Source organism: Phyllobates terribilis, unplaced genomic scaffold (assembly GCF_046119375.1).
Source record: "Phyllobates terribilis strain yellow unplaced genomic scaffold, ASM4611937v1 Scaffold_5__5_contigs__length_657084704, whole genome shotgun sequence".
NCBI lineage: Eukaryota > Metazoa > Chordata > Amphibia > Anura > Dendrobatidae > Phyllobates > Phyllobates terribilis.
This window is the reverse complement of record NW_027362765.1, coordinates 255,267,979-255,294,284: the sequence shown is the minus strand read 5'-3', so window position 1 is coordinate 255,294,284 and position 26,306 is coordinate 255,267,979. Positions and strand designations below refer to the sequence as shown.

At 49.9% G+C, this 26,306-nt stretch overlaps 1 protein-coding gene across 1 annotated transcript in view; it reads left to right on the top strand.

Annotated features, from left to right (window-relative positions):
* The first annotated feature begins 2,049 nt into the window (after nt 1-2,049).
* The window catches only part of LOC141271536 (polycystin-1-like), a 238,287-nt gene continuing 214,030 nt past the window's right edge, over nt 2,050-26,306 (top strand). The window contains exon 1 of the mRNA XM_073681591.1: nt 2,050-2,743. Coding sequence (XP_073537692.1) covers nt 2,391-2,743 — 353 coding nt within the window. The 5' untranslated portion in view covers nt 2,050-2,390. The remainder of the gene's footprint in view (nt 2,744-26,306) is intronic.

Here is a 26,306-nt window from a genome sequence, read left to right as displayed (position 1 = left end):
GAACTTTTTGATATCAACTCTACTCGCCATGTTTGGAGGAAGAATAAGGATGAGTACAACTTCAAGAACACCGTCCCAACCATGAAGCATGGTGGGGAAACATCATACTTTGGGGGTGCTTTTCTGCAAGGGGACAGGATGACTGCACTGTATTGAAGGGAGGATGGATGGGGTCATGTATCGCGGGATTTTAGCCAACAACCTCCTTCCCTCAGTAAGAGCATTGAAGATGGGTCATGGCTGGGTCTTTCAGCATGACAATGACCGGAAACGCACAGCCAGGGCAACTAAGGAGTGGCTCCGTAAGAAGCATTTCAAGGTCCTCGAGTGGCCTAGCCAGTCACCATACCTGAACCCAATAGAAAATATTTTGAGGGAGCTGAAACTTAATGTTGCCCAGCGACAGCGCCGAAACTTGAAAGATCTGTATGGAGGAGTGGGCTAAAATCCCTGCTGCAGTGTGTGTAAGCTTTGTCTAGATCTACAGGAAACGTCTGTATGTCCGCAGTAAAATCTGCAGTAAATTCTGTGCAAGGAAATTCTTAGAATTTTCCACAGTTTTCCTCTGTGAAAATCTGCAGCATAATTTAACAGGCTGTGTATATCAAATCTGCAACGCAGGTTATTTTCTACTGTGAGATTTCGACATTTCCTAAAATTTCATCCACTTTGCTGGTATTGTAATAATATGCAGCGGATTCTTCGTATGCAAATCCACTAAGGAAAATCTGCTGTTTCTCTAATAAATAGGCAGAAATGGTGCATTACAATTTGCAGACAGTCTAAGGGCTTGTGCAGATGAACGTATTTTCGGTCTGAGTGTGATCCGACAAAACATCGGATTGCATTCAGAACAATGTCATTCTATGGGGTTGTGCCCATATCTGACTTTTTCCTCGGACAGAGTCTGTCTGAGGAAAAAAGCATGCTCGATTTGTATCCAATATTCAAATCGCACTCGGCCATGCAAGTCAATGAGTTTGTGGGAAAAATTGGACTGCACTCAGATGATAGCCAAGTGCAGTCCGATTTTCACGGACTCACAGAATGGAGAAGATGGAGAATTTTTTTCTTCTTTCTGCCTTATCCGAGAAAATAGGATCACACTATGATCAAAGTCTGATCAGAGTGCAATTAGCATAATAGGACCGATTTTCTCAGATGAGAGAAAATACAGTCATGTAACCCTAGCCTAAGGAGAACAGTGGCACTTTTTGTCTACCATCCACTGTCGCCTATCTGTTATTAGAATCATGAATATAAGAACATATTATAATCAGGATAGGTAACATTTTACCAGACAAGTAACAGCATAGCAAGTTGTAATATCTGGCATGGTAAATAACAAGAATGGTGTCAACAGGTCCTGTCTACTGACATTTTCATGTGCAGTACCATTCCTAGGAGCTGTGATGAATGATCCCCATTGCCCTTTGTTAGGATTTGCGATGTATCACAGAGAAACTCTATCTAACAATGGGCCTTTTGTGTTGCAGAGTCCAGTTGTCAACTTTTTACTGCTGGTGCTCTTGGTATGTCTACTGCTATGCGTGATGTATACACAACACTTTAGAAGGAAGACATAGGCTGATATCTAAAAGAGGGATTGGTGGGTAATTTTCTGAAAAATGTCCCAAAAGTGTCAAGAAAATGGCCACCACCATATTGAGTATTGATGGTGTCAGAAGTAGTCCAAAGAGTAGGCATTTGTCTCAAGAAGTATGTAGCCAATTTTGTCACTTGATCCCATTTTGCATGCCATATTTATAAAGGGGTCCCAATTTCTATAGCTCATCATATAGAGTGGACAGCTTTCGAAGATTGTCTCGTAACATTTGCATTTATAGGGGCATCATTTCGATTTCACTGGCTCCCCAGAAAGACAGAATGCCCTCTTTAAAATCCCATTTATTTAAATGTCATCCCCCCACCCACTGAGATACACAATGTGGTTCCCAAGAGATGCAGGTTAAGAATGTTCTAGGGAGAATCTATGGGGGTGGGTGAGACCTTGTTAAGAGAGATACACCCCCCCTTAGGGACACAGGCTAATGATGAAAGAAGAGGAGCAGGGCTGAATATCCAGGGGGTACCACTGGTCACAATGAAAACATGAGCAGCACTGGAGCACTGCAAGACAAGCTATAGCAGAGAAAGGAGAGAGGATTATGCAGACACAATTATTCAGATTGGGATGATCCCAGATTTTATAGAGCTGGAATTATGGTGGCCTAGGAAAATAGATTAAGGTAGTATTGATGGCAATAAATATTGTCCAGGTATCATCTATTGATTCATCCTAAATATATTTGAAACATAGTTGAATACTGGTTGCTTTGGTCTATTTAGTCCATGCACCTGCTACACTGGACCTTTTATGCTCATCTATCATGTTCAGGTGCTGGACAGGTGGACAACCAGTACTTCTGTTTCTCTTGTATACTACTCTCTTCTATGACTCCCTGTCAAATGCAAACTTAGCATTGAGAAAAAAGAGATCTCCAGAATCAGGGATTCATTTGGGATGTAGGTCAACAAATCTGGAAAGCACTGAAAGTGAATTTGAGGGTGATGGTGTAGATGACGAAGATTGTTCCGCGGACCAAGGACAGAGATCCAGAGCACAAACTCCAATACTTTGTCCTCTGCAGTGCAGGTGCACAACAATTTATGTCAATTGTTCTGGTGCTGGATTATGGACCATTCCTCCTGCCAAGGACTTTCCACCAGACACCATCACCATGTAAGTAAATCCATATGAATCAGTTTGAAAAACGTTTGCTTTATCATTGTTATAGTAGTTATGGTTGCTTTATCCAAATTAGACATTTTTCTATTATTTGTGCATTACATTATTCCTGTGTGTACAGTATGTAGTATTTGATATGAACTGTGGTCACCTGCAAATATGTGCTTCAATTCTTCTTTATTTCTGGTTAAGTCTTTCCCTTTCCCATTGCCTCACCTCCCCTTCCTCCCTCCCTCACATTGTGTGGGAACTGGCAGCACAGACCGGAATGCAAGAATGCCATTCTGCAATGTAGCCAGTAAGGATGCCAGCTTGGCACATGTAAAGGAAAAACGCTGAGAACTTAAAAAAACACCAGTTTTTCAATTGCATATATTCAATTGTATACAAACCTACCACACCTTCTAATGCACAGATACTACTTGACTAGTGATGAGCGACCATGCTCGCTACTGCTCGGTGCTCGCCCGATCATCTCACTGCTCGAAATGCTCGGCACTTGCCGAGTATTTCCGGGTTGCTCGGGCGGGAACTCGGGTCCCCTCCCTGCATGTTTGGCGCTCTTTAGAGAACCAATGAACATGCAGGGATTGCCTGCCATGCACTGTAATGCCGTAACCATGTTGGTTGTGGGCATTACAGTGATTGGCTGGCCGCACAGCGTCATCAGGTATATATCAGACCTGGCGCCGCCATGCTCGTCACAGTCACTCCGGATCAGACAGTGTATGGACAGCTGCTGCTGTGTCAGGGAGAGATTTGATCGTGTATTAGATAGTATAGGGAGAAAAACCGTACATTAAGCATATCCATCTTAACAAACAGTCCTTCTGAGGACTAATCCATCTGCAGAGATATCAGGCAGGCAGTGTATATAGGCAGGCGGTGTATATAGCAGACTGCAGTGCATATAGCACAAGAGGCTCCATTCCAATTCTGCCTTCTGCTGCTGTTAGATATTTCTATACAAAGGCCCAGGTCTCAGGGGCCAGGAATACTTTTCTTTGGATCTTAATCCTCATTATTTTCTTAAAAAGCAATCCAGAGAACACCATTTTTTCTGCGCCATTTGCTTGTTGGCACTGCAGAATACAGCCAGGTCCTTTCCATATTAGAGCGCTAGAAATCCAGCTATTTAAAACTGTGTTTTCTCTGTCAAACGGATCACATATACGTTGTCAGAAAATACTGCCATTTCTGGCCTCTATTAAAAATTTCCTTTAGTGTGTAACTGAAGCAATTCACCGCAGTTTGCTGTTCAAACTACTTACCTACAGGCCAGGTAGTTAAAACTCTGTTTTCTCTATCACACGGATCACATATAAGTTCGTTCCAAACTCAGTCATTTGTAGTGAGCATGGAAGATACTATCCTCCATTTAAAATGGGCAAGGCACGTGGCAAGGGACGGGGAACTAGACGTGATGGTAATGGTGCATGCAGAGGCCGAGGACAAGGGCGTGGCCAAGCCGAAATTGTGCCACAACAAACACCCACATCTTCTCGCCTGACCTTCCTGTCCCAATTTCTAAGGGACCACAGCACACCACTATTGAACCCAGAGCAGTGTCAAAAGGTTGTTGGTTGGATAGCGGATAATGCTTCCAGTCACTTAGCCACCACCACCACCACCCTGTCTTCCACACGGTCAAGTCTCAGTAGCCGTGAGTCTGGACCGCATATTCCTCACCCTGATCCTCCTTCCTCCCACCATGCCGAGTACCCAGAGACAACTGATCCCACACTTGGACACTCTGAAGAGCTGTTCACTTTTCCATTTATAGATTCGGGCCTCTCACCTGGTCCACTTGACGCGGGGCAAGAGGAGATCGCGTCTAGCGATGCCCAAATATTTGAGCAGCCACGGTCACACGAAGGCAACGGTGGGAAAATGTCACAAGAGGTGGACGATGATGAGACACAAATGCCAGAAAGTCAGGAGGAGGACTAGGGTGCGGAAGTGGAAGACGAGGTGGTGGATGATATAGTAACTGACCCAACCTGGCAGGAGGACATGCAGAGCGAGGACAGCAGCACACAGGGGGAGGGAGGAAGAGCACCCCAACAGGCAGGAAGAAGCAGTGTGGTGGCCGCAGACAGAAGGCAGGCAACCGTTCCCCGTAACACCAACACAAAGGAAGTTGCCAGTACAACTGTTAGGTCTTCCCGAGTCTGGTTGTTTTTTAAAGACTCTGCCGATAACCCCAAAAAGGTAATTTGCACCACCTGCCAGGCCAGCATCAGCAGGGGTGGCAAAACGACCAGCCTGACCACCACCAGCATGATCAGGCACATAGCAAAGCACCCGACTTTGTGGACCGAACCCCAGGGTCCAGGAACAGTGTCTGCTGGTGGCACCATTGCTTCTTCCGCTGTTGTGCATGCAAGCCAATCCCCTGTCCATGGTGCATGCGAAGACGCCTCCTGCCCCGCACCTGTCGTTGCACACTCTCAAGTAGCAGCATCAGGAAGCACGTCCATGTCCTTGTCCCAGTGCAGCGTTCAGTTGTCCATACCCCAGTCCTTGGAATGCAAGCGCAAATATGCAGCCAACGCCCCACAGGCCACACTACTAAATTCTCACATTTCACGACTGCTTGCGCTCGAAATGTTGCCTCTTAGGCTCGAGGAGACGGAAGCATTCCGCAACCTGATGACGGTGGCTGTCCCTCGGTACTCGGTCCCCAGCCGCCACTATTGCTCCCGGTGTGCTGTCTCCGCATTACACAAGCACGTGTCTCAAAACATTAGCCGTGCTCTCAACAACGCAGTTACCGGTAAAGTCCACCTAACCACGGACACGTGGACAAGTGGTTGTGTGCAAGGACGGTACATCTTGCTGATGGCACACTGGGTTAACATAGTGGAAGCCGGGACCCAGTCGGACCTTGAGACGGAACACGTTCTCCCGACGCCAAGGATTGCAGGCCCTTGGTGAATCAGGGTTGCCCCCACGGTCTACAGCTCCTGCACCTCATCCTCCTCAGCCTCCTCCTCCTCTTCAGCCTCCATCTCCGAAATGACCACATCAGTCACAAGCTGGAAGCACTGCAGCACTGCCTCGGCCAATAGGCAACAGGCTGTGCTGAAGCTAATATGCTTAGGTGAAAAAACGCACAATGCTGAAGAGTTGTGGACAACTCTGAAAGAGCAGGCAGATCTGTGGCTCACACCGCTGGACCTACAGCCAGGCATGGTCATGTGTGACAATGGCCGGAATCTGGTGACGGCTCTGAGGCAAGGCGAGCTCATACACATACCACGCCTGGCCCATGTGCTTAACCTCGTGGTTCAGGGGTTTCTCAAATCCTACCCGGAGCTGTCTGATCTGCTTGTTAAAGTACGCCGCCTGTGTGCCCATTTTAGAAAGTCAGCTACAGCTTCCGCCGCCCTTGCAGTATTTCAGCAGCGTTTGCAGCTTCCGGCTCACAGACTGGTGTGTGATGTCCCCACGCGTTGGAACTCTACACTGCAGATGGGAAGGATTTGTGAGCAGAAGAGGGCAGTTGTTGAGTACCAGCATCAACAAGGCCGTCGGTATTCAGTTCAGACTCCACACATAAGACCTCAGGAGTGAACATGGATGTCAGTCATATGTACCATCCTCCAAAACTTTGAGGACTCTACCAAGATGGTGAGCGGCGATGACGCCATAATTAGCGTTACCATCCCGTTTCTCTGTCTTCTGAAATGCTCTCTGCTCACAATCAAAGAGGATGCATTGCAGGCAGAGCACGTTGAGATGGAGCAAGGAACCATACAGGGTGATTACACACAGCTAAGCCTCATCTCATCCCAGCGTGGATTGGGTGACAATGAGGAAGAGGAGGAGGAGGAAGGACAGGAGCTAGTTTCATGCATTATAGATGGTACTACCTGCGCAGCTGTCATACCGTCTGTTCAGCGTGGATGGCCAGAGGACAGAGAGGAGGAGGAGGAGGAGAGCATGGTCAGTCATCCTCTTGGTGAGGACACGGAAGTCTTGCCTGTTAGTAGTCTGGCACGCATGGCTGAGTTTATGTTACGCTGCCTTTCCCTTGACCCTCACGTTCTCAAAATTTTGGGTGACAGTCATTACTGGTTGGTGACACTTCTAGACCCACGCTACAAAAAACCAGGGGAGGAGTCCTGAGGAGATAATTTGCATATTCCCACTGCATTTTGGGGTAAGTGAAGAGTCTCCGCGAGCTCAAAGAACACTGGATTTTGGCTGTTGGAGCTGAAAAGAGGACATCGGTAAACCAGGGGAGGAGTCCTGAGGAGATAATTTGCATATTCCCACTGCATTTTGGGGTAAGTGAAGAGTCTCCGCGAGCTCAAAGAACACTGGATTTTGGCTGTTGGAGCTGAAAAGAGGACATCGGTAAACCGCGCGCCGGGCTTTTTTCACTGTTTTCAGAACATTAACAGTAAGAACATGGAAGAGTCCAGGAGCCATTTGGTGAGCTGCATATCCTGCTACATGTTCACAGACTTGCCAGTGGAAAAGCCAAACTTCACATGCCAGAAATGCAAGCTTGTGTCCCTGTTGGAGGAAAAGTTGCGAAATCTAGAAGAGAGGTTAACTACCTTGAAAATCATTAAGGAAGGTGAAGAGTTCTTAGACAGAGCAGAATTATCTCTTCATGATTCAGAAAGAGAAGAAATTCGAACTGCACCTGATGAAACAGAGGAATGGAAGCATGTGACCCACAGAAGCAGGAGGATCGAGAGGCAGTCAGCACCCATACTGCTCAGGAACCAGTACCAGGCTCTCACGCAGGAGAACCATGAAGAAATACCGCAAAATAAGACTTTGCCAGCAATGAATAACCTTGTAAGCCCTCAGAATCCTCCTGGATGGAGAAAGAAGAATGTTGTGAAGAAAAAACGGAGAGTGGTGGTCATGGGGGATTCCCTGCTAAGAGGAACAGAGGCCGCTATCTGCAGACCAGACATAACCTCAAGAGAAATGTGCTGTCTTCCAGGAGCAAAAATTAAAGATGTGTCTGACAGGATATCAAGACTCTTCAGACCTACAGATCACTACCCATTCCTGCTAATACATGTGGGGACAAATGACACCGCAAGAAAGGACCTGGAAACCATCTGCAGTGACTTTGAAGACTTAGGCAAGAAAGTGAAAGAATTGGGAGCGCAGGTGGTCTTCTCATCCATCCTCCCAGTGGATGGCCATGGAACAATGAGGTGGAATAAGATTCTACAGGTGAACAACTGGCTACGTCGATGGTGCCGTCAACAAGGATTTGGATTTCTGGATCACGGAATGAATTACCTATACGATGGACTACTTGCTAGAGATGGGGTGCACCTTACGAAGACTGGAAAACGTTTATTTGGAAGTCGCCTTGCTACACTCATCAGGAGAGCTTTAAACTAGAACAATGTGGGAAGGGAAGCAAAAGGCCAGAAAAAGCCATACAGCTGACAAATACTATTGAGATCTCTGCTACTGGAAGTGGAAAGGAAGAACAAAGACAAAACAATTTAAATAATAAAAATATGGGAGGAAGAGAAACCAATCACAAACTAAAATGTTTTTATACAAATGCACAAAGCATGGGCAACAAACAAGGAGAATTAGAACTACTAATGCAGGAAAAGGAATATGATGTCATTGGAATCACTGAAACTTGGTGGGACGATACACATGATTGGAATACAAGGCTAAAAGGATACAACTTATTTGCAAGAAACAGACTTGATAAACGAGGAGGAGGTGTCGCATTGTATGTTAGAAAAGCGTATATCTGCACAGAGATTGAAGCTTCAGAGACTGGGAGTTCTGTGGAAACTGTTTGGGTAAGAATACAAGGAGAGAACAACGGAAAGGACACCATTGTAGGCATTTACTACAGGCCACCTGGGCAAGCTGAAGATATGGATGAACTCTTTATGTATCAAATGACCAAGTTCTCCAAAAAATATGACGTAGTGGTCATGGGAGATTTCAACTATCCAGACATTTGTTGGGAATCTCTCTCAAGTAAAACTAACAGGTCAAGCAAATTCTTATCCTCTCTTGCTGACAACTTTATCTTCCAAAAGGTAGGGGAGAAAACAAGGGGATCTGCTACTTTGGATCTAATCCTTATAAACAGGGAGGAAATGGTTGAGGAGGTAAAGGTGGCTGGGACCCTAGGAGGCAGCGATCATGCTATTATAGAATTTTGGATAACTAGAGGAGGAAGACAGGTGAAGACTCAAACTTCAAGGTTAGATTTTAGAAAGGCAGATTTTAAGAGACTCAGAAAGAGAATAGGAGGGATCCAATGGCTGGATGTCCTTAAGGACAAAAATGTCCAGGAAGGATGGGAAATTTTTAAAAATGAGATTCTCAAAGCACAATCGTTAACAATCCCGAAAAGTAGGAAGAATGGGAAGCATTTAAGGAAACCAGGATGGATGAACACAGAACTTAAACACATGCTAAAAAGAAAGAAAGAAATGTTTATTAAATGGAAAGAGGGAGGCATATCTAAAGAAGATTATAATGCAGTCTGCAGATCCTGTAGGGCACGTATCAGGTTAGCTAAAGCTGACAATGAATTAAGGCTTGCAAGAGATGTCAAAAGCAATAAAAAAGGATTTTGGGGGTATGTCAAAAGTAAAAGAAAAGTCAAAGATGCTATAGGATTTTTACAGGATGAAAATGGAGAAATGGTAAGAGAGGATGTTGAGAAGGCCGAACTTTTTAACTCCTATTTTGCATCTGTTTTCTCTCAGAAAGAAAATGTAACATCAACTAATCTTCACTGTCCTTTTAAAGGAATAGAGGAATCCAAGTTATCTGTAAACAGAAAGATTGTGAGGGAATATTTAGCTAACATAAATGAGTTCAAGTCTCCAGGTCCAGATGAATTACACCCCAGAGTACTGAAGGAGATCGTAGAAGAAATTTTAGAACCACTCTCCATAATCTTTGAAAATTCTTGGAGAACAGGAGAAGTCCCAGAAGACTGGAGAAGAGCAAATGTTGTTCCTATCTTCAAAAAGGGGAAGAAGGTGGACCCAGGGAACTATAGGCCGGTGAGTCTGACTTCTATACCAGGAAAGATCTTTGAACAAATTATTAAACAACATGTATGTAAGTACCTGGATAAGAATGAAGTGATTAACCAGAGTCAGCATGGGTTTGTAACTAACAAGTCATGTCAGACTAACTTAATTTCCTTCTATGACAGAATCACTGACTGGGTGGATCAGGGAAATGCTGTAGATATAGTATATCTTGACTTCAGCAAAGCATTTGACAAAGTATCTCACACCATCCTTATTGAAAAAATGACCAAGTATGCAATGGACCAGGCAACTGTTAGGTGGATTCATAACTGGCTTAGTGATCGGACTCAAAGGGTGGTTGTAAATGGCTTCACATCCAGCTGGATGAATGTCTCAAGTGGGGTACCACAGGGCTCCGTCCTGGGACCTGTATTGTTCAACATCTTTATCAATGATTTAGATGAAGGAATTGAGGGTAAACTGATTAAATTTGCTGATGACACAAAGCTAGGAGGGATAGCTAATACTAGAGAAGAGAGAGGGAAGATTCAAAAAGACCTAAATAAACTGGAGCAGTGGGCAGCAACCAACAGAATGGTTTTTAACAGGGAAAAATGCAAAGTACTACATCTGGGCAATAAAAATGAAAAAAGTATATACAGAATGGGAGGAATAGAGCTAAGCAACAGTACATGTGAAAAAGACTTAGGTATACTAATAGATCATAGACTGAACATGAGTCAACAGTGTGATGCAGCAGCAAAAAAGGCAAATACAATTCTGGGATGTATTAACAGAAGCATACAGTCTAGATCACGTGAAGTCATTATCGGTCTTTACTCCTCTTTGGTCAGACCTCATCTGGAATACTGTGTACAGTTTTGGGCACCACATTTTAAAAAAGACATAGACAAACTGGAGCAAGTTCAGAGAAGAGCGACCAGAATGGTGACTGGTCTGCAAACCATGTCCTATGAGGAACGGTTGCAGGATTTGGGAATGTTTAGCTTGCAAAAAAGAAGACTGAGAGGAGACTTAATAGCTGTCTACAAATATGTCAAGGGCTGTCACATTGTAGAAGGATCATCTTTATTCTCATTTGCACAAGGAAAGACTAGAAGCAATGGGATGAAACTAAATGGGAGGAGACACAGATTAGATATTAGAAAAAACTTTTTGACAGTTAGGGTGATTAATGAGTGGAACAGGCTGCCACGAGAGGTGGTGAGTTCCCCTTCAATGGACGTCTTCAAACAGAGGCTGGACAGAAATCTGTCTGAGATGATTTAGTGAATCCTGCTTTGAGCAGGGGGTTGGACCAGATGACCCAGGAGGTCCCCTCCAACTCTACCATTCTATGATTCTATGATTCTATGATTCTACAAGGAGAACTTTATATCTCTTATTCCTGAGGCGGACAGGTGTACAAAAATGGTGCAGTACCAGAAGGCCCTTGTTGCGGAACTATTAAAAGAATTCCCATCTGAAAACGCTGGCGGCAGAGGGCACACTTCGTTGGACAACCAAGGAATACAGGCGAGAGAGACACAACTTCAATCCAGCAGAGGAAGGGGAACACTGTCAAAGTTCTGGGAGAGTTTTCTCAGACCCTCCCATCGCACAGGCCCTGAGGCGGGGGGTACTCTCACAAGGAGTGCAAAGTTTGGGAAGATGCTGAGGGAGTACCTTGCCGACCGTACCAACGTCCTCAGTGATTCCTCTGTGCCATATAATTATTGGGTATCCAAGCTGGATACGTGGAATGAACTGGCTCTCTATGCCTTGGAGGTCCTGGCCTGCCCTGCCGCCAGCGTTTTATCAGAGCGGGTTTTTAGTGCCGCTGGTGGAATTATAACTGATACGCGCATCCGCCTGTCAACTGAAAATGCTGACAGGCTGACTCTTATAAAAATGAACAGGGGCTGGATTGGGCCAGACTTCTCAACACCACCGAATGATAGCAGCGTAACATAAACTCAAATCCAGTGTCTTTTTTTAGGAGGTGTATTCCCATGCACCTTGTAACGGGTCTGGGAGGTGGAACCTCTGAGCTACTATACAAAGGGGCAGTCCTTGTAAGGAAGCGGGTGGCTCCCAGGGAAGGCGGGCAGGTAGACACGGCAAGTGACAGGAACAGTCTCTGGGTAGAAGGGCAGGTGGTCACGGCAAGTGACGGGTAAAGTCTCTTGACAGGCGGGTGGTCACGGCAAGTGACAGCAGGGTAAGAGTCTCTAGACAGGCAGGTGGTCACGGCAAGTGACGGCAAAGCCTCCAGGTAGGCTAGCAGGCGGGTAGCAGGTGAGCGCTCCCAGGTGAGCAGGTAAGAGTCTCTCGGCTGGCTGGCAGGTGGTCACGGCAAGTGACGGCAGAGCCTCCAGGTAGGCTAGCTGGCGGGTAGCAGGTGAGCGCTGCCAGGTGAGCGGGTAAGAGTCTCTCGGCTGGCTGGTAGGTGGTCTCAGGCAGGTATCAGGCAGGTGCTTCCTGATCCGCAGGCGGACTGGTCCATAGACAGACTGGCGGATGCTGGTAGACAGACTGTCGGACCGCAGGGAATGCAAGCAGGTAGACAGAGCTGGAAAACAGACTGGCAACGGGACCTGAGGGCTGAAGCAGAGGTGAAAGGCTTTGCAACAACTTTGCTCAGGCACCTCCATTTTGGAGGAGGTGCCTTATATATGGGAGCTCCACCGGCAATTGGCCGGGGACTCCTTAGGACGACGTGCGCGGCCCCTTTAAGAGAGAGGGAGCGCGCGCGCGCCCTAAGGACAGTACCCGGGAAGCGGCGAGCGCTGCCAGTAGCGCAGGAAGAGGGTGCCGAGGACGGAGCAGGGAGGTGAGAGGAACGGCGTCTCTGCCTAGCAGGAGGCAGGGACGCCGACGCTACAGTACCCCCCCTTTAGGCCCCCCCTTTTTTAGGCCGGAGAGAAATTTATCAAGGATGAGCGGGTCAGGGATGTTCTCCCGGGGCTCCCACGTTCTCTCCTCAGGACCAAACCCCTTCCAATCCACTAGAAAAAAGGTCTTTCCTCTTACCCTTTTGGTGGCCAGAATGCTCTCTACCTCAAACTCGTCTTCAGCGGAAACCGGAGCAGGAGGCGTACCTGTAGACTTGGAAAAAGAGTTAAGTACCACAGGTTTGAGGAGAGATACATGGAAGGAGTTAGGGATCCGCAAGTTGGCCGGGAGTTTCAATTTATAGGCCACCGGGTTGATTTGTTTGATAACTTCCAGTGGGCCGATGAACCGAGGCCCTAACTTGTAGGTAGGAATCTTGAGCCGGACATACTTGGACGAGAGCCAGACTTTATCTCCAGGACGGAATTGGGGCGGATCAGGTTTCTGTCAATTATCAAAGACAATTATTTGTCACAACTTGTGCAGGAACCAACTAGAGGGACGGCCCTTTTACACTTAATATTAACTAACAGGCCAGACAGAATAACTGAGGTGCAGGTCGGGGGGCACCTGGGAAATAGTGACCACAACATTATACAATTCCACATGTGCTTCAGTAGGGTGCCCAGCAAGGGAGTCACAAAAACACTGAACTTCAGGAGGGCAAAGCTAAGAGATGCCCTTCACCTTATAGACTGGGATAGTATCTTTAGTAATAGGAGCACGGATAGAAAATGGGAAATTTTCAAAACAGTCCTACATAGTCACTGTAGAAGGTACATACCTTATGGGAATAAAAGGGCTAGGAATAGGAGGAAGCCAATGTGGCTACATAAGGAAGTCAAGAGGGCAATGAAAAACAAAAAAAGGGCTTTCGGTAAACTTAAACAAGAAGGCAGCGAGGAAGCGCTAATATCTAATAGGGAAAAAAACAAAATCTGTAAGAAACAAATAAGAATAGCAAAAGAGGAGACAGAGAGACTAATTGCCAAGGAAAGTAAAACGAATCCCAAACTGTTCTTTAACTATATAAACAGTAAATGGATTAAAACTGATGGAGTTGGCCCATTGAAAAATAACCTGGGTAAAATCATAGAGGGCGATGAGGGTAAAGCAAACCTACTCAATAGCTTCTTCTCCACTGTTTTCACAAAAGAAAACAATTTATCGGAGGAAATGCAGAGTGATAAAGTAAACCCTCCGCTAAATATCACCCACCTAACCCAGGAGGAAGTTCAGAAACGCCTAAATAATATCAAAATAGACAAGTCACCAGGCCCAGATGGCATACACCCCCGGGTACTAAAAGAATTAAGTAATGTGATAGACAGACCGCTGTATCTTATATTCAAGCACTCTTTATGGACAGGGACTGTCCCACTAGACTGGCGCCAAGCAAATGTGGTACCAATATTCAAAAAGGGGTCTAAAAGTGACCCTGGGAACTATAGACCAGTCAGCTTAACGTCTGTTGTGGGTAAATTGTTTGAAGGATTTCTTAGAGATGCTATTGTAGAATATCTTAATGATAATAACTGTCTAACTGTAACGGGTCTGGGAGGCGGAACCTCTTGGCTACAATTAAAGGGGGCGGTCCTTGTAAGGGAGCGGGTGGCGACCAGGCAGGTAGTCACAGGAGGTGACCAGGACAGTCTCTGGGTGTACGGGCAGGAGGACACGGTAGGTGATCGGGGCAGTCTCTGGATAAAGGGTAGGTACGACCTGTGATGGCTGAACCTCCAGGTAGGCTAGCAAGGCAGATGGAGAATGTGTGCTCCCAGGTGAGCAAGCGAGAGTCTCTGGAATAGCAGGTGGTCACAGCACGTGACGGCGGAGCCTCCAGGTAGGCAAGCAGGCAGGTAACGGAGAAGCGCTCCCAGGTGAGCGGGCAAGAGTCTCAGGAATAGCTGGTGGTCACAGCACGTGACAGCGGAGCCTCCGGGCAGGCAAGCAGGCAGGTAGCGGAGAAGCGCTCCCAGGTGAGCGGGCAAGAGTCTGGAGTAGCTGGTGGTCACAGCACGTGACAGCGGAGCCTCCGGGCAGGCAAGCAGGCAGGTAGCGGAGAAGCGCTCCCAGGTGAGCAGGCAAGAGTCTGGAGTAGCTGGTGGTCACAGCACGTGACAGCGGAGCCTCCGGGCAGGCAAGCAGGCAGGTAGCGGAGAAGCGCTCCCAGGTGAGCAGGCAAGAGTCTGGAGTAGCTGGTGGTCACAGCACGTGACAGCGGAGCCTCCGGGCTGGCAAGCAGGCAGGTAACGGAGAAGCGCTCCCAGGTGAGCGGGCAAGCTGGTCCATAGACAGACTGACCGGAGTTGTAAGGCAGACCGTCGGACCTCAGGCAAGCAGGCAGGTAGCTGAGGTGCGCTCCCAGGTGAGCGGGCAGGCTGGTCCTTAGACAGACTGACAGGAGTAGTAAGGCAGACCGTCGGACCTCAGACTAGCAGACAGGTAGCAAGTAATCAGGCAGGAATCTGACAGGTAACTGGCAACGGGACCTGAGGGCTGAAGCACAGGTGAGACACAGGTGCAAACAACATTGCTCGGGCACCTCCATTTTGGAGGAGGTGCCTTATATATGATGAAGTCCTCCGGCCATTGGCCGGGGACTCCTTAGGACGGCGCTCACGGCCCCTTTAAGAGGAGGGGAGCGCGCGCGCGCGCGCCCTAAGCACAGGGGCCGGGAAGGAGCGCGCGCTGAGAGCAGAGCGGGAGGAGGACGCCGGGAAGGAGCGCGCGCTGACAGCAGAGCGGGAGAGGGACGCCGGGCACGGGGCAGAGCGGTGAGGGGAGCAGCGTCCCTGCCTAGCAGAGGGCAGGGACGCCGGCACTACAGTACCCCCCCCTTTAGGCCCCCCCTTTTTTAGGCCAGACAGAAATTTAGCTAGGATGAGAGGGGCATGGATGTTCTCCCGGGGCTCCCACGTTCTCTCCTCAGGACCAAACCCCTTCCAATCTACCAGAAAAAAGGTCTTTCCTCTTACCCTTTTGGTGGCAAGAATGTTCTCTACCTCAAACTCGTCCTCAGCAGAAACCGGAGCAGGAGGCGTACCTGTAGACTTGGAAAAAGAGTTAAGTACCACAGGTTTGAGGAGAGATACATGGAAGGAGTTAGGGATCCGTAAGTTGGCCGGGAGTTTCAATTTATAGGCCACCGGGTTGATCTGACTGGTGACCTCCAGAGGTCCGATGAACCGAGGCCCTAACTTGTAAGAGGGTATCTTGAGTCGAACATATTTAGATGAGAGCCAGACCTTATCTCCTGGACGAAATTGAGGAGGATCCAGGCGTTTTTTGTCAGCGTGTCTTTTCATCCGCTCGGACGACTGAAGGAGTGCGGATCGGGTACTCTCCCAAATGGAGGAAAATTTGCTAACGAGAGATTCCGCAGCCGGGTTGTCCACCGAGGTGGAGACAGGAAAAGGAATCCGAGGATGCTGACCAAAGACTACAAAAAACGGGGATTTGGAGGAGGATTCGCTCTCGTGATTATTGTAAGAGAACTCGGCCCATGGTAGGAGATCCACCCAGTCAGAATGGTGGGCATTAACGAAGTGCCGGAGGTAACTGGTCAGGTTCTGATTGATCCGCTCCACTTGACCATTGGACTGTGGGTGGTAAGCGGAAGAGAAGTCCAGGGTGACGTCTAGTAGTTTACAAGTGGCTCTCCAGAAGCGTGAGGTGAACTGTACCCCACGATCCGACACGATGTGGAGGGGCAGGCCATGAAGACGGAAGATGTGACGAATAAAGTCTCTAGCTAGCTCGGGTGCAGACGGGAGGCCTGGCAGGGGAACGAAATGAGCCATCTTGGAGAAGCGGTCAGCGACCACCCAAATGACCGTACAACCGGCAGAGAGTGGGAGGTCAGTTATGAAGTCCATTGCAATATGCTGCCAGGGGGCAGCAGGTACTGGGAGCGGAAGGAGGCGACCGGCTGGCAGATGTCTCGGAACCTTGTTGCGGGCGCAGGACACACAGGCAGAAACAAAGTCTATTACATCCTTGTGCAGGGTAGGCCACCAGTAGTGCCGGGAAATAAGCTGGAGGGTCTTCTTCTGACCAGCGTGGCCAGCCAGTTTAGACGAGTGACCCCAGTGAAGGATCTTCTCCCGATCAGGTACTGATACGAACGTCTTTCCGGGAGGGAGACGATTTAGACTCACGGGAGCCACCTGCATTACTCTGGCGGGATCGATGATGTGTTTCGGATCTTCCTCGAGATCAGATACCAGAAAGGATCGAGACAAGGCGTCCGCCTTGACGTTTTTGTCAGCCGGGCGAAAATGAAGGACAAAATCAAAACGAGCAAAAAACAAGGACCACCAGGCTTGGCGCGGGTTAAGTCTCTGGGCATGCTGGAGGTAAGCCAAGTTCTTGTGGTCAGTGTAAATTATTACCGGGTGAAGAGCCCCCTCAAGCAGGTAACGCCACTCCTCCAATGCCAGTTTGATGGCCAATAACTCTCGATCTCCTATGGAATAATTGCGCTCAGAGGAGGAGAAGAGTTTAGAGAAGAAGCCGCAAGTTACCATCCTCCCGGAAGAAGATTTTTGAGTAAGTACCGCTCCAGCTCCAGAGGAGGAGGCGTCCACTTCCAGGAAGAACTGCTTGTTGCCGTCCGGGCGATGCAGCACCGGGGCGGAAGAGAAGGCCTGTTTTAAGGAAAGAAAGGCTTCTTCTGCTTCGGGCGGCCACTCTTTGGGATTAGTACCCTTACGGGTGAGCGCGGAAATTGGGGCAGTCCGGGAAGAGAAGTGTGGTATGAAGAGGCGGTAGTAGTTGGCGAAGCCCAGGAACCGCTGAATGGCCTTCAACCCCTCCGGTCGGGGCCATTTCTCGATGGCAGACAGTTTCTCTGGATCCATTCGTAGGCCGGTCTGAGAAATAATGTAGCCCAAAAACGGAAGCGAGGTCTGCTCAAAGAGGCACTTCTCGTATTTAGCGAAGAGGTGATTCTGCCTGAGCCTGAGCAGGACCTGACGAACGTCCCTCCGGTGAGTCTGGAGATCCGGAGAGAAGACCAAGATGTCATCCAGGTACACCACTACGCAGGAGTAGAGAAGGTCCCGGAAGATGTCATTGACCAACTCTTGAAAGACGGCAGGAGCGTTACAGAGACCAAAGGGCATTACCAGGTATTCATAGTGGCCGTCCCGGGTGTTGAATGCCGTCTTCCATTCATCCCCTTGACGGATACGAACCAGGTTGTACGCCCCACGGAGGTCTAGTTTGGTGAAGATTCTAGCCCCCCTCAGACGATCAAATAATTCTGGAATGAGCGGAAGGGGGTACTTATTCTTCACCGTGATCTGGTTTAGGCCTCTATAGTCTATACAGGGACGGAGAGAGCCGTCCTTCTTTTTGACGAAAAAGAAGCCTGCTCCCGCCGGGGAGGTAGATTTCCGGATGAATCCCCTGGCCAGATTCTCCTCAATATATTCGGACATCGACCGGGTCTCAGCAGCGGATAAAGGATAAATACGCCCACGGGGAGGAGTAGTACCGGGTAACAGGTCGATGGGACAGTCGTATGGTCTATGAGGGGGTAATGTCTCTGCCTCCTTTTTATTAAAGACATCAGCATAAGACCAATAAGGAATTGGAAGTCCAGGTAGATTAGCTGGGGTAGGAGAGGGACGGACGGGATGGACGGGAACCAGGCAGGTCTTATGACAGTCTTGTCCCCAGCGAAGGACTTCTCCGGTTTGCCAGTCAAGCACGGGTGCATGTTTCTGGAGCCAAGGCAGACCTAGCAAGAGGGCGTGAGAGAGTCCAGGCAGAACATGAAAGGAGATACTTTCAGAATGCAGCATTCCCACCTGCAGAGTAATGGATTCGGTGATGAGTTGGATGGGGCGTGGTAAGAGCCCCCCATCCACGGCAGCCACAGACAAGGGTACAGCCAGAGGTTTGGTGGGGATGCGGTATTTCTCTACCAGGGACTGTGAAATAAGATTCCCGGCTGCTCCAGAGTCCAGTTGGGCTAGTTCGAAATAACGGTTCTCCCCGTAGACGATTGAAACTGACAACAGCAGGGATGGAGAGGATTTATTCTTGTCTAGGTGGACCTCTCTGAGCGAACCTAGACACAGGCGTTTCCCGACCTCTCCGGGCAGGCACGGATCCGGTGCTCCTTACTGCCACAGTAGAAGCAGGTCCCCTCGGCACGGCGTAAGTCCTGACGGGTCTTGACCATCTTGGTCTGGTCGACCTGCATAGGCTCAGGAGGGTGTACCTGGTTAGAGACAGAAGGAGTGACGGGTTTCTGAAAAGTAGGAGCTAGACGTGGTAACCTCCTCTCACGGGTGACCTCTCTGGCACGCTCCTGGAACCGTAGGTCAATCCGGGTGGCAAGAGTTATTAAGTCATCGAGAGTGGTAGGAATGTCCCGACCGGCAAGTTCATCTTTAATACGGCCGGACAGACCCTCCCAGAAGACGGAAACCAGAGCGTCGTTATCCCAAGCCAGCTCCGAGGCAAGGGTACGGAACCGTATGGCATATTGGCCCACGGTGAGACTCTCCTGACGGAGGCGTAGCAACGATGATGCAGATGAGGTCTTCCGTCCGGGTTCGTCGAAGACTTTCCGGAAAGCCGTGAGAAAAGCAGGCAAGTTGGACACCAGGGGGTCTCCTCTCTCCCATAGAGGATTTAGCCAGGCCAGGGCCTCCCCGGTGAGATGGGACATGATGAAGGCAATTTTGGCCCGGTCGGAGTTAAACTGGTGGGACAAAAGTTCAAAGTGCAGGGTGCACTGATTTAAGAAGCCCCGAGCCTGGACGGAGTCGCCTCCGAAGCGAGGAGGTGCAGAAAGCCGGGGTCCGGGGTAGGATACCATGGTATTAGTGGGCAGCGGAGCTGCCGGATTGCAAGATATGGCACTGGCGGAGGTTGTTGGTGGATCAGACAGAGTGTTCAGGCGAGTATTGACATTCCGCAGGTGACCCAGGATGGACTCCTGTTGGGACCTCTGACGGGACAGTTCAAGACAGAGGTCCGAGAGCGAGGGAGCTTGGGTGCCACCGGGTTCCATGGCCCGAGCAAACTGTAACGGGTCTGGGAGGCGGAACCTCTGGGCTACAATACAAGGGGGCGGTCCTTGTAAGGGAGCGGGTGGCGACCAGGCAGGTAGTCACAGGAGGTGACCAGGACAGTCTCTGGGTGTACGGGCAGGAGGACACGGCAAGTGATCGGGGCAGTCTCTGGATAAAGGGTAGGTACGACCTGTGATGGCTGAACCTCCAGGTAGGCTAGCAAGGCAGATGGAGAATGTGTGCTCCCAGGTGAGCAAGCGAGAGTCTCTGGAATAGCAGGTGGTCACAGCACGTGACGGCGGAGCCTCCAGGTAGGCAAGCAGGCAGGTAACGGAGAAGCGCTCCCAGGTGAGCGGGCAAGAGTCTCAGGAATAGCTGGTGGTCACAGCACGTGACAGCGGAGCCTCCGGGCAGGCAAGCAGGCAGGTAGCGGAGAAGCGCTCCCAGGTGAGCGGGCAAGAGTCTGGAGTAGCTGGTGGTCACAGCACGTGACAGCGGAGCATCCGGGCAGGCAAGCAGGCAGGTAGCGGAGAAGCGCTCCCAGGTGAGCAGGCAAGAGTCTGGAGTAGCTGGTGGTCACAGCACGTGACAGCGGAGCCTCCGGGCAGGCAAGCAGGCAGGTAGCGGAGAAGCGCTCCCAGGTGAGCAGGCAAGAGTCTGGAGTAGCTGGTGGTCACAGCACGTGACAGCGGAGCCTCCGGGCTGGCAAGCAGGCAGGTAACGGAGAAGCGCTCCCAGGTGAGCGGGCAAGCTGGTCCATAGACAGACTGACCGGAGTTGTAAGGCAGACCGTCGGACCTCAGGCAAGCAGGCAGGTAGCTGAGGTGCGCTCCCAGGTGAGCGGGCAGGCTGGTCCTTAGACAGACTGACAGGAGTAGTAAGGCAGACCGTCGGACCTCAGACTAGCAGACAGGTAGCAAGTAATCAGGCAGGAATCTGACAGGTAACTGGCAGGTAACTGGCAACGGGACCTGAGGGCTGAAGCACAGGTGAGACACAGGTGCAAACAACATTGCTCGGGCACCTCCATTTTGGAGGAGGTGCCTTATATATGATGAAGTCCTCCGGCCATTGGCCGGGGACTCCTTAGGACGGCGCTCACGGCCCCTTTAAGAGGAGGGGAGCGCGCGCGCGCGCGCCCTAAGCACAGGGGCCGGGAAGGAGCGCGCGCTGAGAGCAGAGCGGGAGGAGGACGCCGGGAAGGAGCGCGCGCTGACAGCAGAGCGGGAGAGGGACGCCGGGCACGGGGCAGAGCGGTGAGGGGAGCAGCGTCCCTGCCTAGCAGAGGGCAGGGACGCCGGCACTACACTAACTCCATATCAACATGGATTCATGAGGGATCGCTCCTGCCAAACAAACCTGATCGCCTTCTACGAGGAGGTGAGCTCACAGCTGGACCGGGGAGAGTCAGTGGATGTTGTATACCTTGACTTCTCCAAAGCGTTTGATACCGTTCCACACAAAAGGTTGGTATATAAAATGCGAATGCTTGGTCTGGGGGATAATGTGTGCAAGTGGGTAAATAGCTGGCTGAGTGATAGAAAGCAGAGGGTGGTTATCAATGGAGTAAGCTAAGGGTGTGTCAGGGTTACTAGCGGGGTGCCTCAAGGGTCTGTCTTGGGCCCTATATTATTTAATATATTTATTAATGATCTAGTGGAAGGGTTGCATAGTAAAATAGCAATATTTGCAGATGATACTAAACTTTGTAAAGTAGTTAATACAGATGAGGATAGGGCACAGCTACAGGAGGATTTAGATAAATTGGGGAGTTGGGCCAAAAAATGGCAAATGGGGTTCAATGCCGATAAATGTAAGGTCATGCACATGGGAAAGAAAAACAGCAGTCACCCATACATATTAAATGGGAAACCGTTGGGGAAATCTGACATGGAGGAGGACCTGGGCGTCTTGGTTAATAGCAAATTAAATTGGAGTGCCCAGTGTCAGGCAGCAGCTGCGAAGGGAAATAGAGTCATGGCATGCATCAGAAGAGGAATAGGGGCATATGATGAGAACATTGTTCTTCCTCTGTATAAAGCGCTGGTAAGGCCGCACTTAGAATATTGTGCACAGTTCTGGGCTCCGGTGCACAGGAAAGACATATTGGAGCTAGAGATGGTACAAAGGAGGGCAACTAAGGTCATAAAGGGAATGGAGGGACTAGAATACCCAGAGAGGTTGTCAAAATTAGGCCTATTTACGTTGGAAAAGAGAAGGCTTAGGGGAGACCTCATAAACATGTATAAATACATCAGGGGGCAGTACAGAGATCTCTCCCATGACCTGTTTATACCAAGGATGGTGACAAAGACGAGGGGGCACACTATGCGTCTGGAGGAAAGGAGGTTACCGCACCAGCATAGAAGGGGATTCTGTACGGTCAGAGCCGTGAGACTCTGGAACTCTCTGGGAGAGGAAGTGGTGATGTCCAACTCACTTAATGAGTTCAAGAGAGGCCTGGACGCCTTTCTTGAGAACAATAAAATTACATCTTATGCTTAGTTAATTAATCCAGGGATTTAATCTGACTGCCAGATTGGTGTCGGGAAGTGAATTTTTCCTCAATGATGTAAATTGGCCTATACCGCATGTTTTTTTGTTTTTTTTGCCTTCCCCTGGATCAACGCTGCGTAATAGCTGCAGTGCACAAGAAATAGGCTGAACTGGATGGACGCTTGTCTTTTTTCTGCCTTATAAACTATGTAACTATGTCTTTTGTCAGCCTGTTTCTTCATCCGCTCGGAGGACTGAAGAAGTGAAGATCTGGTACTCTCCCAAATGGAGGAGAATTCGCTAGCAAGAGATTTCGCAGCCGGATTATCCACCGAGGCGGAGACGGGAAACGGGATCCGAGGATGTTGACCGTAGACAATAAAAAACGGGGATTTGGAGGAAGACTCGCTCTCGTGATTATTATAGGAAAATTCGGCCCACGGTAAAAGATCCACCCAGTCGGAATGGTGGGCATTAACAAAGTGCCGGAGGTAACTGGTTAAAATTTGGTTGATCCGCTCTACTTGACCATTGGACTGTGGGTGATAAGCAGAGGAGAAGTCCAAGGTGACCCCCAGCAGTTTACACATGGCTCTCCAGAAGCGAGAGGTGAACTGAACTCCTCGGTCGGATACGATGTGGAGAGGGAGACCATGAAGACGGAAAATATGATGGATAAAGTATTTAGCCAATTCAGATGCAGACGGAAGACCCGGCAGGGGAATGAAGTGAGCCATCTTAGAGAAGCGGTCAGCGACCACCCAAATGACCGTACAACCAGCAGAGACAGGGAGATCCGTTATAAAGTCCATGGCTATATGCTGCCACGGGGCAGCAGGTATGGGAAGAGGCAGAAGGCGGCCGGCTGGCAGATGTTTAGGAACCTTGTTGCGGGCGCAGGACGCACAGGATGAGACAAAGTCTATTACGTCCTTGTGCAGGGTAGGCCACCAGTAATGCCGGGTAATAAGCAGGAGGGTCTTTTTCTGGCCAGCATGGCCAGCTAGCATAGACGAATGGATCGGGACAAGGTATCAGCTTTGATATTTTTGTCTGCCGGGCGAAAATGAAGAATGAAATCAAAGCGGGCGAAGAACAAGGACCACCGGGCTTGGCGCGGGTTAAGTCTTTGGGCACTCTGGAGATAAGCCAAGTTTTTGTGATCCGTGTAGATAATTACTGGGTGAAGAGCCCCCTCGAGCAGGTAACGCCACTCCTCCAGTGCCAACTTAATGGCTAACAATTCTCGGTCTCCTATAGAATAATTGCGCTCAGATGAGGAGAAGAGTTTGGAGAAGAAGCCGCAGGTTACCATTCTTCCAGATGACGACTTCTGGGTGAGCACCGCTCCGGCTCCAGAGGAGGAAGCGTCTACTTCTAAGAAGAATTGTTTGTTGCTGTCCGGACAGTGCAGCACAGGAGCGGAGGAGAAAGCTTGTTTCAAAGACAGGAAGGCCTCCTCTGCCTCGGGCGGCCATTCTTTGGGATTAGCGCCCTTACGGGTGAGCGCAGAGATAGGGGTAGTCCGGGAAGAGAAGTGCGGAATGAAGAGGCGGTAGTAGTTGGCGAAGCCCAGGAACCGCTGGATAGCCTTCAACCCCTCCGGTCGGGGCCACTTCTGAATGGCAGAAAGTTTCTCAGGATCCATTCGTAGACCGGTCTGAGAGATGATGTAGCCTAGAAATGGAAGCGAGGTCTGCTCAAAGAGGCACTTCTCAAATTTTGCGTAGAGGTGGTTTTGCCTGAGCCTGAGCAGGACCTGACGAACGTCCCTCCGGTGTGTAGGGAGATCCGGAGAGAAGACCAAGATGTCGTCCAGGTATACCACCACGCAGGAGTAGAGAAGGTCATGGAAGATATCATTGACCAACTCTTGAAAGACGGCGGGAGCATTACAGAGACCGAAGGGCATTACGAGGTATTCATAATGGCCGTCCCGGGTGTTGAATGCCGTCTTCCATTCTTCCCCCTGACGGATACGAACCAGGTTATAGGCCCCACGGAGATCCAGCTTGGTGAAGATTCGAGCACCCCTCAGACGGTCAAATAATTCAGGAATGAGCGGAAGGGGGTATTTATTCTTCACCGTGATCTGGTTAAGGCCTCTATAGTCTATGCAGGGACGGAGTGAGCTGTCCTTCTTTTTAACGAAGAAGAAGCCTGCTCCCGCCGGGGAGGTAGATTTCCGGATAAATCCCCGGGCCAGGTTCTCCTCGATATATTCAGACATGGACCGGGTCTCAGCAGCGGACAAAGAGTAGATACGCCCTCGGGGCGGAGTAGCGCCAGGTACCGAGTCGATAGGGCAATCGTATGGTCTATGAGGAGGTAATGTCTCTGTTTCTTTTTATTAAAGACATCAGCATAAGACCAATAGGGTACTGGCAGGCCGGGTAGATTGGCTGGGGGAGGAGAAGGACGGGCAGGACGAACGGGAACTAAACAAGTCTTATGGCAGTCCTGTCCCCAGCGAAGGACTTCTCCGGTCTGCCAATCAAGCACGGGAGCATGTCTCTGGAGCCAAGGTAGGCCAAGCAAAAGAGCATGAGAGAGTCCAGGTAGAACATGGAAGAAGATGCTCTCAGAGTGCAGCATTCCCACCTGCAGTGTAATGGGTTCAGTGATAAGTTGAATGGGATGCGGTAAGAGACCCCCGTCCACGGAGGCGACAGATAAGGGTTCGGCCAGAGGTTTGGTGGGAATGCGGTATTTCTCTACCAGGGACTGGGAAATGAGATTTCCAGCTGCTCCAGAATCAAGTTGAGATAGTTCAAAGTAACGGTTCTCCCCGCAGATGATAGAGACCGACAGCATCAGAGATGGAGAGGGTTTATTCTTGTCTAGGACGACCTCTCTGAGCGATCTTAGACACAGGCGTTTCCCAACCTCTCCGGGCAGGAACGGATCCGGTGCTCCTTACTGCCACAGTAGAAGCAGCTCCCCTCGGCACGGCGTGACTCTTGACAGGTTTTGACCATTTTGGTCTGGTCGACCTGCATTGGCTCAGGTGAGTGCGCCTGGGGAGTAACAGAGGAAGTGACGGGATTCTGGAAGGTAGGAGCAAGGCGAGGAAACCTCCTCTCACGGGTAACCTCTTTGGTACGCTCCTGGAACCGGATGTCAATCCGGGTGGCAAGTGTTATTAAGTCGTCGAGAGTGGTAGGAATGTCCCGACCGGCAAGTTCATCTTTAATCCGGCCGGATAGACCCTCCCAGAAGACGGACACCAGGGCGTCGTTATCCCAGGCAAGCTACGAAGCAAGGGTACGGAACCGTATGGCATATTGGCCCACGGTGAGACTCCCTTGACGGAGGCGTAGCAGAGATGAGGCGGAAGAGGTCTTTCGTCCTGGTTCGTCGAAGACTTTCCGGAAGGCCACGAGAAAAGCTGGCAGGTTGGACACCAGGGGGTCTCCTCTCTCCCATAGAGGATTTAGCCAAGCCAGCGCCTCCCCAGTGAGATGGGACATGATGAAGGCCACTTTGGCTCGGTCGGTGGAAAACTGGTGTGCCAAAAGTTCAAAGTGCAGGGTGCACTGGTTAATGAAGCCCCGTGTCTGACCGGGATCTCCACCAAAACGAGGCGGGGCGGAAAGGCGGGGACCGGGAAGGGATGCCATGGTATTGATGGGCAGCGGCGCTACCGGGGTAGTAGTTGTGCGAGTAGAAGCAGCTCCCGACGAGGCAGTCAGTGTGTCCAGGCGGGAGTGAACACTACGCAGGTGGCCCAAGATGGAGTCCTGTTGGGACGTCTGACGGGAAAGTTATTGACATAGGTCCGAGAGCGAGGGAGCTTGGGTGCCACCGGGTTCCATGGCCCGAGCAAACTGTAACGGGTCTGTGAGGTGGAACCTCTGAGCTACTATACAAAGGGGCAGTCCTTGTAAGGAAGCGGGTGGCTCCCAGGGAAGGCGGGCAAGTAGACACGGCAAGTGACAGGAACAGTCTCTGGGTAGAAGGGCAGGTGGTCACGGCAAGTGACGGGGAGAGTCTCTTGACAGGCGGGTGGTCACAGCAAGTGACAGCAGGGTAAGAGTCTCTAGACAGGCAGGTGGTCACAGCAAGTGACGGCAAAGCCTCCAGGTAGGCTAGCAGGCGGGTAGCAGGTGAGCGCTCCCAGGTGAGCAGGTAAGA